Raw genomic sequence first — 13,371 nt, 5'->3', positions numbered from 1 at the left:
GGGATGCCGAATGTGGTTCTGCAGGTCGTGCAGTGTACAGATGTTTGCAGTGTCCTTGTCAAGCACCTACCCTTGTAATTGAGGAGGATTCCTGAAAAGAAATAAATTAAAAAAAAATCATCGGGCAAAAGAGTATGGAAGTTAGGAGTTTGGTCTTTGGGATCAGATAGACCTGGGTTCAAACCTGACTTGAGCTCACTAGCTACATGGTCTTGAGAAGAGATGTAATCAGTCTCTCTAAGCCTGTATCTTTGTTTGTACGGTGCACCGGTAATAGTTAATTCATGGGGTTGGTGTGACAATTAAATGAGTACCTGACATGCTGCATGTCACAAAGTAAGTGTTCAACAAAAGAAATGAATTATAATTTCTATGAGATAGGAACGGAAGGAGGAAGAAGATAGCCCTAGACCCTGTTGTGAAGAATGAGTATCTCCTCCACCCCAGCAGCCCATGTCCTGGCCACCCTTCACCTGCTCCAATTTACCTGTCAATGGAGACTTCCACAGTCAGTGACTCATTGCCTTCCTGGAGTCTCACCAGCAGCCTGTGGGAAGGAAGGGGGATAGGGGAAAGTGGTCAACCTCAACCTTCTGGATAGGTCAGATGTTTGAAAAAGAGAAGAGGGATTATAAGAGGTAGGGAGACTGAGAGGAAAGAGAGAAGAAAAAGCCAAGAGTGGGAAGAGCTGTAAAGCCAGAAAATACAAAGTGGCAGGGTTGGAAAAAGCAAGCAGGAATGAGTTCTGGAATGCCAACCTTGTTCGGACGGTGAACTTGCTCCCAGTCTTGAGGATGAGGGGTCGATGGGGAGTTTGGGGCATGCAGGGCTGGGTTTCTACCACAAAAGCTCTGAGGAGAGAGAGGTGTGGAAAGAATATATAGCTCAGTATCTGTAAGAATGGCTTCCCTTGTTCCTTCTTTCCCCCAGGGTTCCTGCCTGGCCTCTAGACCTGTGGAGCAGACGCTGTAGCAACTCTGTGACCTGGGCGTTGCGTAGGTCCACCCCTTTGATCAGAGGGTCATCCTGATAGCTAACCAGGCAACTCAGTCCCTTCAGCTCCTTCAGCAGCTGCCTCAGGTGAAACAACAGCTTTGCTCCAGCTGTGAACCTGGGTGATAAAATTCAGGAAGAAGGAATCCATGAGTTTCCTGGATTCCCCCATCCAGGTTCCAAGACCTCTCCATAAATATGTGACGAGTCAGAAACTGACTTGGGGGTGGGGGGAGAAGAATCCAGGAAGCGTGTAAAGGATTATTCAACATGATTCATAATCTAAGAAATGAAAATCGAAGCTATTTTCACATATAAAACTGCTAACAGATTTAACATAACAGCTTTCATATGCTATGTACAACTTATATTAAGCCCTTTCCACATATTAACACATTCAATCCTCAAAACAACCTCTGAGGCAGGTACTATTATTATCCCCACATTACAGATGATAAAACTGAGGCACAGAAAGGTTAAGTGACTTGCTCAAGGTCATACAACTAGTAAGGGATGAAGCTTGTATGTGATCCCAGGCAGTCCCATTGTACAACTGACACTTTTTTTTTTTTTTGAGACAGAGTCTCACTCTTGTTGCCCAGGCTGGAGTGCAATGGCGTGATCTTGGCTCACTGCAACCTCCACCTCCTGGATTCAAGAGATTCTCTTGCCTCGGCCTCCTGAGTAGCTGGGATTACAGGTGTGTACCACCACGCCCAGCTAATTTATATATATATATATTTTTTAGTAGAGACGGGGTTTTGCCATGTTGGCCAGGCTGGTCTCGAACTCCTGACCTCAGGTGATCCACCCGCCTCAGCCTTCCAAAGTGCTGGGATTACAAGCGTGAGCCACTGCACCCAGCCCCAACTCACATTTTTAACTACTGTACTTTACTGTTTCTATAATTAAAAATGATAATAATCAGCAATGTGGTGACAGGAAAACAACCAAACACTACACATGAGAAAACAGATCCGATCAGGACAACTATTCTGGGAAACATTTGCAACTATCTTTTTTTTTTGGTGGGGGTGAGGGTGGGGGTGGAGGTGGTTTCTGGCAAAAACTTGAAAGCCTGCTAGACAAATTCTAAAAGAGCTGTAACACCTGGAACTATCTTTTAAAAAGCCTCCCCAGCTGACATGGTGGTTCACACCTGTAATCTCAGCACTTTGGGAGGCAAAGGTGGGCAGATCACTTAAGGCCAAGCACTCTGGCCTGGGAGATGGAGACAGACCCTGTCTCAATCAGTCAATCAATCAATCAATAAATGCACGCATGCATGCTGGTCCTGTACTATAAGTACTATATGCCTGTTTTTCAATCTACCTGAGCAATTGTGGTATTTTTTTATCTACTTTTTTTTTTTTTAAAAGAGGTAAGGGTCTTGCTATATTGGTCAGGCTGACCTCAAACTCCTGGACTCAAGCACTCTTTCTTTTTTTTTTTTTTTTTTTGAGACTGAGTCTGGCTCTGTCGCCCAGGCTGGAGTGCAGTGGCCGAATCTCAGCTCACTGCAAGCTCTGCCTCCCGGGTTTACGCCATTCTCCTGCCTCAGCCTCCGGAGTAGCTGGGACCACAGGCGCCCGCCACCTCGCCCGGCTAGTTTTTTGTATTTTTTAGTAGAGACGGGGTTTCACCGTGTTAGCCAGGATGGTCTCGATCTCCTGACCTTGTGATCCGCCCGTCTCAGCCTCCCAAAGTGCTGGGATTACAGGCTTGAGCCACCGTGCCCGGCTTCAAGCACTCTTTCTGCCTCAGCCTCCTCAGTAGCTGGGTATTATGGTATGTGTACATATATACTTTTAGAGACAGGGTCTCGTTCTGTTGTCCAGGCTGGACTGCAGTGGTATAATCATGGCTCACTGCAGCCTCGAACACCTGGGCTCAAGCAGTCTTCCCACCTCAGCCTCCTGAGTAGCTGGAGACTACAGGCGTGTGCCACCATGCCTAATTTCTTTTTTTTTTTTTTTTGAGACGGAGTCTCGCTCTGTCACCCAGCCTGGAGTGCAGTGGCGCTACTGCGGCTGAGCTCTGCCTCCCGAGTTCAAGCGATTTTCCTGCCTTAGCCTCCCGAGTAGCTAGGAATATAGGCATGAGCCACCACACCCGGCAAATTTTTGTATTTTAGTAGAGATAGGGTTTCACCACATTGGCCAGGCTGGTCTTGAAATCCTCACCTCAAGGGATCTGCCCACCTTGGCCTCCCACAGTGCTGGGATTACATGCATGAGCCACTGCGTCTGGACATGCCTAATTAAAAAAAAAAAAAATTTTTTTTTTTTGTAGAGATGGGGTCTTGTTATGTTTCCCGGGCTGATCTCAAACCCCAAGCCTGAAGTGATTCTCCTGCCTCAGGCTTCCAAAGCACTAGGATAACAGGCATGAGCCACCATGACTGGCCTGGTATATTTTTAAAAGTCTAAATTATAATAAATTTTTAAAGCCAGGCACAGTGGCTCACGTCTGTAATCCCAGCACTTTAGGAGGCCGAGGCAGGCGGATCACGAGGTCAGGCGATCGAGACCATCCTGGCTAACACGGTGAAACTCCGTCTCTACTAAAAATACAAAAAATTAGCCAAGCATGGTGGCGGGCACCTGTAGTATCAGCTACTCGGGAGGCTGAGGCAGGAGAATGGCGTGAACCCGGGAGGCGGAGCTTGCAGTGAGCCGAGATCGTGCCACTGCACTCCAGCCTGGGCGACAGAGTGAGACTCCGTCTCAAAAAAAAATTATATATATACACACACACATATGTATAAAAAATACTGTTAAGTTTAAAAAAACTCATAGGTTTCAAAATAGTATGAACAATATGATTCCATTTTTGTTTAATAAGTTAGATAATAGGTAATTTTCTCTTCCTCCTTCCTTCCTTCCTTTCTTGTCATTGTATTCATTGCAGTAAAATATATATCTATATACATATATAGATATATATTTCTGGGTGATTAAAAAGGAAGAAAAAAATCAGATTGTAGGTTAATTCATTCCTTTCCCTGAAGGAGACTGGGCTCTGGGCTCCCCGGGTGGTGAGGATGAGGAGTACAATAGAGCTGCAGTCAGCAGGGAGCAGGGCTCATTCTGGGGTGCAGAGACCAATAGAGAACAGTATATCTTGCTATATGCAGGGCACTGCAACTTACAAATCACAGTGCATGGCGAGGACAAGGGTTGGGGTGGTACCTCTCACCATTTCTCCAGCTGTTCCAACCCGTGGTCAATGGGAGCTCTAATGCAGGCTTTTTGCTGCTGGGCTTTCCACTCTTCCAACTTTGGCAGTAGTAGCTCGATTAGGGTAGTTAATCGGCCTAGCAGTGCTTTGGAGGCATCCAGCACCTCCTAGGAAAGAGATAATGTGAGTTTTGAGCATCTCTCTCTTTCACCCTCCACTACCCAACTGGGGATGAAGAAACAAAGAAGCCAGTGCTAGAGGACCAGGGTCCCCACATCCCTCATTTTTCCAGGTCCCTGTTGCCCACACATTCTGTCCTCTGCCTCCCACCTTTCTCCTTTTGTCCAGTTCATTGAGAGTTTCCTGCAGAATCTGCTGCTCTTTGGCCTGATGGGAGTCCAGAGAAGGTGTCTTCCCTGGATGGTGGGAACAGGAGTCAGTCCAGGGGTTCTTTCCTCTCCTTCCTGACTGGGGTCTCAGTTGGATTCAGGAAGGAGGAATTTTGTGGAGGAAGAAAGGGAAACCAAAGCACAGGCACCTGTGGGACCCTCAGGCAAATTCTGAATGGTCATGCTTGGACCAGACACCCCCTCAAATAAAACACTGTTAGTTTTCCATGCATTTTCTCAACATTTACTGTCTCCCAGCTACACCTCCAGCTCAACCTCCACAAAACACCCTGGCACTTCCAGCTTTGCATGGCAGCAGGACTGTAGTCAGTGGGGTGTGTCTGACAGTGACTACTGCTCATTGGAGCTTTCTCCTGTTCACTTCCAGCTCTGGCTTCTCAGCAGGCACTTATCTTTCTCCAGCCCCTCAATGTGCTTCCTACCTTTGGCCTGGATCTTGTATCGGAAGGAGAAGACATCCTGCTGGTCTTTCAGTTGGCTGATGGATTTTACCAGCTTCTGCAGAGGGGAGAGGACCCCAATTAGGCTGCTTTTCAGGGAGGTATTAGACTGAATGCTGCCCACCCTAACTCCTACCACATCTACTAACCTCCATCATAGCCCTTAAATCCAGGATTCGGGATTCGATCTCATGTTGCTGGCTCTCCACAGGTGTTACAAGAGCTGGCTCTCCTTGCTCCTGAAAAAAGAGGCTCTGAGCATGTTTTAACTCTGGCCTTTCATGCCTTAAGTTCAGGCCTGAAATCATACCACAGGATGTTGGGGGGGATGCTGTTGTGAGACAACTCCCTGAGTGCTTTCCATGGTTCGTCTCTATTTCAGAAGTTTCCAACAATACCACTGAATTGTCCTCACCGGTTGAGCCCTCTGAGCCTGGATCAAAATTCTTTTTTCTTCCAGAAGGAGGTTAAAGATCATCTCAGCCAATTGGGTAGGGCCCTGGGAAAAGGCCTAGAATAGGAAAACAGAAAGTATTGATCCAATTCAACCACTCTCAATGACCTATCATCCTAGACCTTCCCCACCAATGTCCACAGTATTTCTTCTTCCTTCGGGGTTCCTAGCCCTTTTTCTTTTCACCATAGCATCCTCCCAACTGTGTCATGTATATGCAGCCCTCCTCTCTGCTGGTAATTCCCCAAGTCCAGACTCTGTCCTTCTTTCCCCAGATTTGTCCCTGTCTCCCTTTGCACCTCCAGGTACTATTCCATTCTCCAAATCCTACTCCTCTATACTCAGCTCCCAGTGCTACCTCATTGCTCTCAACCCTTCCAAGTACCTGAATGTCCCGGCAGAATTTCCGCAAATTGTGCTTCAGCAACAAGGAGTCTGGGTCCTGGCTGCAACGGCCACACTCATAGTTCAGCTGATGCAAGAAGTGGAAGAATAGCATGGTAGCCTTGGAATCATCATTCCCGAGTACAGCTTCCTGCCTGGGAACCAGGAATAAGGATTAGTGTCTCTGCAGTCTTACTGTAATCCTGAGGCTTTCCAACCCCCTCCCGCCATTAATGATTCCAGGATCCTGGGGGCCCAGAAGTAAGGCACCACCTTTCTCATTCCCCCAACTTCCTGAAGGCCTCACCAGTTCTGGTCTTCAATCCAGACAGCCAAGTACTGTCGAATGTCCATAGGCAGGAGACTGCATGAGTAAAGCTGGTGCAGCTGGTCCTGAAAGGGGCTGTCAAGATTCTGCAGCATTTCCCACTGTGCCATTTGGGCTCTGCATCAGAAAGATGAGGGTTCCCAACTGGATATTTTGCTGGACTAAATCATCCATAGTTTCATGATTGTTCATTATTACTAATTTAAAATGTTTAAATTATACAAGTAATAAAAATATTGAAAACATTAAAGTCTATGTTGACCCTACTCCTAATCTTGGTTCTTTCCCCTCCTCTCCAGAAGTAACCACTGCTATCAGTTTGGTGCATATTCTTCCAGGGAGTGCTACTGGTTGAGTATCTGCTATTCCAAGCATTTTGGATTTCAGATTTGTCCAGATTTTGGAATATCTGCATTACTTACCAGTTGAGCATCCCTAATCCAAAACTCTGCAATCTGAAATGGTCCAAAATCTAACTTTTTGAGCACCCATATGATGCTCAAAGGAAATGCTCACTGGAAAACTGTGGAGCCCAATTTTTCAGATTAGAAATGCCTAATCTGTATATATATATATATATTTTTTAGATGGAGTCTCATTCTGTTGCCCAGGCCGGAGTGAAGTGGCATGATCTTGGCTCACTGCAACCTCCATCCCCCTGGTTCAAGCGATTCTTCTGCTTCAGCTTCCTGAGTAGCTGGGATTACAGGCGCCCACCACCATGCCCGGCCAATTTTTGTATTTTTTTTAGTAGAGATGGGGTTTTGCCATGTTGACCACGCTGGTCTCAAACTCCTGACCTCAGGTGATCCAATCACCTCGGACTCTGAAAGTGCTAGGACTACAAGCATGAGCCACTGTGGCCCCAACCTGTATATTTTTTTTTTTTTTTTTTTTTTTTTGAGATGCAGTCTCGCTCTGTCACCCAGGCTGGAGTGCAGTGGTGCGATCTTGGCTCACTGCAAGCTCCGCCTCCTGGGTTCATGCCATTCTCCTGCCTCAGCCTCCCGAGTAGCTGGGACTACATGCGCCCGCCACCATGCCTGGCTAATTTTTTTTGTATTTTTAGTAGAGACAGGGTTTCACCGTGTTAGCCAGGATGGTCTTGATCTCCAGACCTCGTGATCTGCCCACCTCAGCCTTCCAAAGTGCTGGGATTACAGGTGTGAGCCACCGCACCCAGCCGGCCCCAACCTGTATTTTAATAGCTTCAGTAAGTGGGCCTTTGTGCTTTAATGGGAATTTTCTTTTCTTTTTTTTTTTTTAAGACAGGGTCTCACTTGGTCACCCAGGCTGGAGTGCAGTGGCATGATCTTGGCTCACTGCAGCTTTGATCTCTCAGGTTCAAGCGATTCTCTGCCTCAGCCCCTCAAGGAGCTGGGACTACAGGAGTGTGCTATCACGCCAGCTAATTTTTTGTAGAGATAGGATTTTGCCATGTTGCCCAGGCAGATCTCAAACTCCTGAGCTCAAGTGATCTGCCTGCTTCAGCCTTCCAAAATGCTGGGATTACAGGCATGAGCCACCATAACCAGCCTAATGGTAATTTTCAAACACACACTAAAGCAGAGTGACTAGTACAAGGATCACCATCCAGCTTTAACAAACTACTGTTTCCACTATCTTATTTCATCTATCTCTCTAATTCATTTATTTTGCATTTATGTGTTTGTTGTTTATATTTGTTTATGCTAAACAAATATAAGCATTTAAAGATCAGTGTTGATGTTAAGTATTTATTACAGCATGATCCCTGCTGACCCTGAAGCTTTTTTTTTTTTTTTTGAGATGGAGTCTTGCTCTGTCACCCAGGCTGGAGTGCAGTGACATGATCTCGGCTCACTGCAAACTCTGCCTCCCGAGTTGAAGGGATTCTCCTGGCTCAGCCTCCTGACTAGCTGGGATTACAGTCGTCCACCACCATGCCCTGCTAATTTTTGTATTTTTAGTAGAGATGGGGTTTCACCATGTCATCCAGGCTGGTCTGGAACTTCTGACCTCAGGTGATCTGCCCACCTTGGCCTCCCAAAGTGCGGGGATTAGAGGTGTGAGCCACCGTGCCCGGCCACCTGAAGCTTTTTTAGGAGCTAAATCTTTTTGGAGGTTAGGTAAGTACACCCTATAAACTGCCCTCCATATAGGAAGGAGGAGCTCCATGCTAGAAGACATCTAAATGCTATGCAACGGGTTGCTCAGTCCCTAAGAATATGACACGTTTATGACCTGTGAATCTTGAATATGATTATAAGTTATCAACTTTGTGAGATCCTGAAACTTCACTTAAATTTTTTTTGTTTTTTTTGTTTTGGCAGGGCACAGTGGCTCATGCCTGTAATTCCAGCACTTTGGAAGAGGCGGGAGGATCACTTGAGGTCAGGAGTTCAAGACCAGCCTGGCCAATGTGAAATCCTGTCTCTACTAAAAATACAAAAAAATTAGCCAGGCATGTTGGTGGGCACCTGTAATCCCAGCTACTCAAAAGGCTGAGGCAGGAGAATGGCCTGTACCCAGGAGGCAGGGGTTACAGTAAGTGGAGATCACATCCAGCCTGGGAGACAGAGTGCAGTCTCTGAATCAAAACAACAACAATGAATTGGCTTTTGCCTGTCACCAAGCAGGCTGTGCCTTGCATCTTTCTCCCCACTGTTCCCTGCTCGCTGCCATCTGGTGTCTATTTAGGAAACTGAAACTTAAGCTTGTTGCAGCCTGAGCCTAACAAAACAGAATTCATGCACATTAGTGGTCTAAAAAGGTCACATGATTTTATTACAAAGTAAAAAGAAATGCTTGGGGTGGTATAGTCTTCTACTAACATGAATAACATCAGCTGCCCTTCTACCTCCAGCAGGAACAAGGGAAGGGAGGGATTGGGCAGGGGCTATTTTCATTTTAACCCTTTTAGTAGTGCTTGATTTTTAAAACTATGTGTCTGTATTGCTTTTATGATACAAAAAAATATAAGTTAAAAAAATGATTAGGTGGCCAGGCATGGTGGCTCATGCCTGTAATCCCAGCACTTTGTGAGGCCCACAAGACGGGAGGATGGCTTGAGCTCAGTCAGGAGTTTGAAACCGAGCCTGGGCAACATACTGAGATTCCATCTCTAAAATAATAATAATAATAATAATAATAATAATAATAATAGGCCGGGCGCGGTGGCTCAAGCCTGTAATCCCAGCACTTTGGGAGGCCGAGGCGGGCGGATCACAAGGTCAGGAGATCGAGACCACAGTGAAACCCCGTCTCTACTAAAAATACAAAAAATTAGCCGGGCGCGGTGGCGGGCGCCTGTAGTCCCAGCTACTCAGGAGGCTGAGGCAGGAGAATGGCGGGAACCCGGGAGGCGGAGCTTGCAGTGAGCCGAGATCGCGCCACTGCACTCCAGCCTGGGCAACAGCGTGAGACTCCGTCTCAAAATAAATAAATAAATAAAATAATAATAATAATAATAATAATGAGGTCCCAATTCTTGAGGATTTAAGTGTCTGATATTAAAGGAGCAAGTCAGCAAAGATTCAAATATGAAAACAAAACAAAAAACCTGGTCTCCCCGAATGGATTGCAAACACTGAGGTTAAGAGCTAAAACAGGCCGGGCGCGGTGGCTCAAGCCTGTAATCCCAGCACTTTGGGAGGCCGAGGCGGGTGGATCACGAGGTCAGGAGATCGAGACTATCCTGGCTAACATGGTGAAACCCCGTCTCTACTAAAAATACAAAAAAACTAGCCGGGCGTGGTGGCGGGCGCCTGTAGTCTCAGCTACTTGGGAGGCTGAGGCGGGAGAATGGCGTGAACCCGGGAGGCGGAGCTTGCAGTGAGCCGAGATCACACCACTGCACTCCAGCCTGGGAGACACAGCGAGACTCCGTCTCAAAAAAAAAAAAAAAAAAAAAAAGAGCTAAAACAATTTTTTCTCATTATCTCTCACTCTTAAGCACATATTTTGCACTCAAGAAGCTTTTCTGAAATGAACTGAATTTTGTGTGTGACCTTAGGCAATGTTTCATCTTTCAGTAGCTTATACTTTTAAACAAAACAAATAAAGACGATAGATTTATCTATCTTTGTTTTTAGATTTATCTATCTTTGAACATCGTTTTTAGGTGAAGATAAAAAATAATGCAGAGCAGAGTAACGTCAAATACCGAACCAACAATGCCAGATTCCGGGTCTCGGAAGCTGCAGGGCAGTTTTCGGGGAGGGGCTTTGGGGTTGGGGAGATAGGCTGGACAGGAGAAGATCGAGAACCGAGCAGGCGACAGACAGCTCCTCTTTCAACCTGGGGACAGAAGCTGCCCCCTCCAGGGCGTAACTCCTGGGGCCAGTCGCCCTTCCCTGGGAGGAACTCTCACTCTCACCTCCACCCCTACCTCAGCACACCCTCTCAGGGCCCGTACCTGATTAGGGTTGCAGTCCCCGCGCCCTCCACTGGCTCTGGTCGCGACTTCCCGTCCGTAGAAGGAGTTCGGGTACTAGAGCCTCAGGCCCCGCCTACAACTTCGGCCTACACCCTCGGACCCGCCCCCTTGTAGTTGGCAGCGGAAGTCCGGAGCGGCCCCATTCCCAGTCGCCACCCCGACACTGGCTGCCACTCAGTCAAGCCCTTCCCAGACTGCGAACTCACTGGCGCCGCCGCAACTACACCCCCCCGCGGGGCGGGACAAGCTGAGCCGAAACCACACCTGCAGCTCCAGCGATTGGTGGAGAAGTTCAAGTAGGCACTTTTACGAGGGGAGGAGTCTAATTAGTGGACTGGCCCAAGACTGAAACAGCTGATTTTCGAGAACCCGCTCGTGAGCCACGGAACCGAAACTAGCTTGAGGAGCCTGTAGACGCCAAGGGCTCCATGGGAAGGGGTGGGACCGGAATTTCGACGCCTTGGGATAGGAAGAGGAGGGCTGAGGTAATGAAAACAGTATTTTTTTTTTTTTTTTTTTTTGAGACGTGGTCTCACTCTTATCACCCAGGCTGGAGTGCAGTGGCGCGACCTCGGCTCACTGCAGCCTCGACCACCCGGGCTCAGGTGATTCTCCCGCCTCAGCCTCCCAGGTAGCTGGGACTACAAGCGTGCATAACTCCGCCAGGATAATTTTTTGTGTTTATTGTAGAGACGGAGTTTCGCCATGTTGCCCAGGCTGGTCTTGAACTCCTGACCTCAGGTGATCCTCCTGCCTCGGCCTCCCACAGTGCTGGGATTACAGGCATGAGCCACTGCACCTGGCTAATAGCTATTTATTGAGAGTACTGTGATAAGCACTTTAGATTAATTGTGTCATTTAAAATTTACAGGGCAACTCGTTGAAGTTAAAATCATTCTCTCCTTTATAAATTTAAAAACTGATCTTAGTTCAAGAAAGAAGTTACCAGTCAGTGATCACGGAGGCTCTAACAAGTGGAGCCTAGATTCAAAACCAAACCCTCTGACTTCAACCCCCAAACATTTACGTTCCTACGTTTTACTGTACAGCCTTCCTCCTGAATAAATCGGAGTTTAAAATTTTGAAGACATGTATACAGCTTGTCAGGATATTAGATTTATTAGTTCTGTGGTTACTACCTTCTTTTATATCCCAAGACTCCCAGCCCCAGGATCTAAGTCATAGCTCTTGATTATGGCCCACCCCCAGTAGGGAGCTGAACTTACTACTTCTGATATGAAAGAAGCCAGGGTAGTTGTTTCTTCCAAGTCACTCACATCTGAGATGGCCCTCAAACCCTCCTTGGTGGTCTCAGGCTGAGAGATGTTTGCGTCTTTCCGATCTTGGTAATACTGGATCAACTGCTGAACCCCAGACCTTAATGCAGGTTTAAGTGCAGCACTGATCGCTAGACCCATAGGTCCCCCTGACATCCCGGCCATGGTCATCAGAAGGTCATATCCCAGATCTATGGCCCCATCTCGGCCTCGTTCCCTGGCCTTGCCCAGGCAGTTTTGAGTAGCATAATACAAAGCTGTGCCCAGGTTGTAGAAGGTTCCCACTCCTGGCAGCAGCTGGATGACATTGTGCATACCTTGCTCCTTCTCATTCTCACAGTCCTCTGTGGGGAGGGAGCGCCGGACCCTTCCTGTGCTTTGCTGCTCCCTGGCTAACAGCTGCAGAGCAGAGGCCAGGGCTTCCACTGACACGTTCCTCTCTGTGCTTCTTCCTGTCTGGAGCCCTCGAAGATGCTGGATGAGGACATGTGTAGCATTGACACCACCCTGGCGGTAGAGCTGTAGCTGTAGAGCCCAAACATCAGCCTGGCAACCAGCTTCCTCCAGGGCATTCCTTAGAGCCAGGCTTACCAAGAACTTGGGTAGAGGGGCCATGTGGCTGAAACCAGGCAGTGACTTTGGGTGCAGAAATTGGCAGGACAAGGGGTCTGAGGAGGGTGTCTGGGATTCCAAGGACAAGGGAAGGTGCATCAAGACATTTGTCTGCTTTCCAGATGAAGTGGCATCCACAGGGTGCAGCAAGACGTAGCAAAGTAGCAGCTCAACTGGTATCATGATGAGTCTGAGGCCACACATGTCTGGAGCAGAGTACCCTAGAAAGGGGAGAAATCCAAAACATACAAACCATTTCCCTAAAGGCTATGGTGAGCCCACAGCTCAGTTAGGGGGACACCTCATACATCACCTACCTACAAGCTTTTGTACTTTCTTTTTAGAGACGGGGTCTTGCTCTGTTGCCCAGACTGGAGTGCAGTGATGGGATCACAAATCACTGCTGCCTTGAACCCCTGGGCTCAAGGGATCCTCCTGCCTCAGCCTCCCAAGCAGCTGGGACTACAGGTGCATGACACCATGCCCAGCTAATTTTTAAAATTTTTGTAGAGATGTGGTTTTGCCATCTTGCCCAGCCTGATTCTGAACTTTGGGCTCAAGTGATCCTCCCACCTCCGCCTCCCAAAGTGATAGGCTTCCAGGTGTGAGCCACTGCACCTAGCCCCAAGCTTCTGTTCTTTTTAGGTAAAGGCCTAGGAAATAGGAAATGCACCCCAATTGCTCCCACTTGGTTTCCCTCATTTACAGGTCACCAGGGATTCTGTTTTATTTCCACCCATATATAGGGACCCCAGATTACCACACAGTCCAGTCATTGAGAAGTGAGTTTTGGTTGCTCCCCGATCCTGTTCTGCCTAGTTCTCTGTCCCGTGAGGAAAGGAGATATTTGCTTTCCCCTATGATCAATGAAGGATG

General features: G+C 47.6%; 2 protein-coding genes, 1 long non-coding RNA gene and 1 other non-coding gene across 6 annotated transcripts in view; 1 reads left to right on the top strand and 3 right to left on the bottom strand.

Annotated features, from left to right (window-relative positions):
- LOC105474140 (signal transducer and activator of transcription 2) overlaps positions 1-11,923 on the bottom strand; it is a 23,298-nt gene extending 11,375 nt beyond the window's left edge. The window contains exons 1-12 of one of the 3 annotated variants that reach the window (XM_011728584.2): positions 11,833-11,923; positions 6,169-6,306; positions 5,863-6,016; positions 5,439-5,534; positions 5,173-5,262; positions 5,006-5,081; positions 4,504-4,589; positions 4,192-4,340; positions 953-1,111; positions 759-851; positions 488-547; positions 71-91 (exon numbers count right to left, since the gene is read on the bottom strand). In XM_011728584.2, the coding sequence (XP_011726886.2) occupies positions 71-91; positions 488-547; positions 759-851; positions 953-1,111; positions 4,192-4,340; positions 4,504-4,589; positions 5,006-5,081; positions 5,173-5,262; positions 5,439-5,534; positions 5,863-6,016; positions 6,169-6,299 (1,115 nt within the window). In that variant the 5' untranslated portion in view covers positions 6,300-6,306; positions 11,833-11,923. Of the gene's footprint in view, positions 1-70; positions 92-487; positions 548-758; positions 852-952; positions 1,112-4,191; positions 4,341-4,503; positions 4,590-5,005; positions 5,082-5,172; positions 5,263-5,438; positions 5,535-5,862; positions 6,017-6,168; positions 6,307-10,585; positions 11,004-11,832 lie in introns of those variants that run through there. The other 2 variants (XM_071071598.1, XM_011728583.2) reach the window with 2 other exon arrangements.
- On the bottom strand, positions 2,042-2,105 carry LOC112425294 (U7 small nuclear RNA). The gene has a single exon (XR_003016364.1). It is a non-coding gene; the product is annotated as a U7 small nuclear RNA (small nuclear RNA).
- On the top strand, positions 10,980-11,726 carry LOC139356740 (uncharacterized). The gene is made up of 2 exons (XR_011609113.1): positions 10,980-11,091; positions 11,478-11,726. It is a non-coding gene; the product is annotated as an uncharacterized lncRNA (long non-coding RNA).
- On the bottom strand, positions 11,701-13,371 carry LOC105474142 (apolipoprotein F). Its single transcript, XM_011728585.2, has 2 exons — positions 13,256-13,371; positions 11,701-12,716 (listed from the first exon to the last, which is right to left on the bottom strand). The coding sequence occupies exons 1-2, from the start codon at positions 13,269-13,271 to the stop codon at positions 11,752-11,754; spliced, it is 981 nt and encodes a 326-aa protein (XP_011726887.2). The 5' UTR covers positions 13,272-13,371; the 3' UTR covers positions 11,701-11,751.

This window comes from Macaca nemestrina, chromosome 10, assembly GCF_043159975.1.
Source record: "Macaca nemestrina isolate mMacNem1 chromosome 10, mMacNem.hap1, whole genome shotgun sequence".
Lineage (NCBI taxonomy): Eukaryota > Metazoa > Chordata > Mammalia > Primates > Cercopithecidae > Macaca > Macaca nemestrina.
This window is presented reverse-complemented; position numbering and strand designations above follow the sequence as displayed.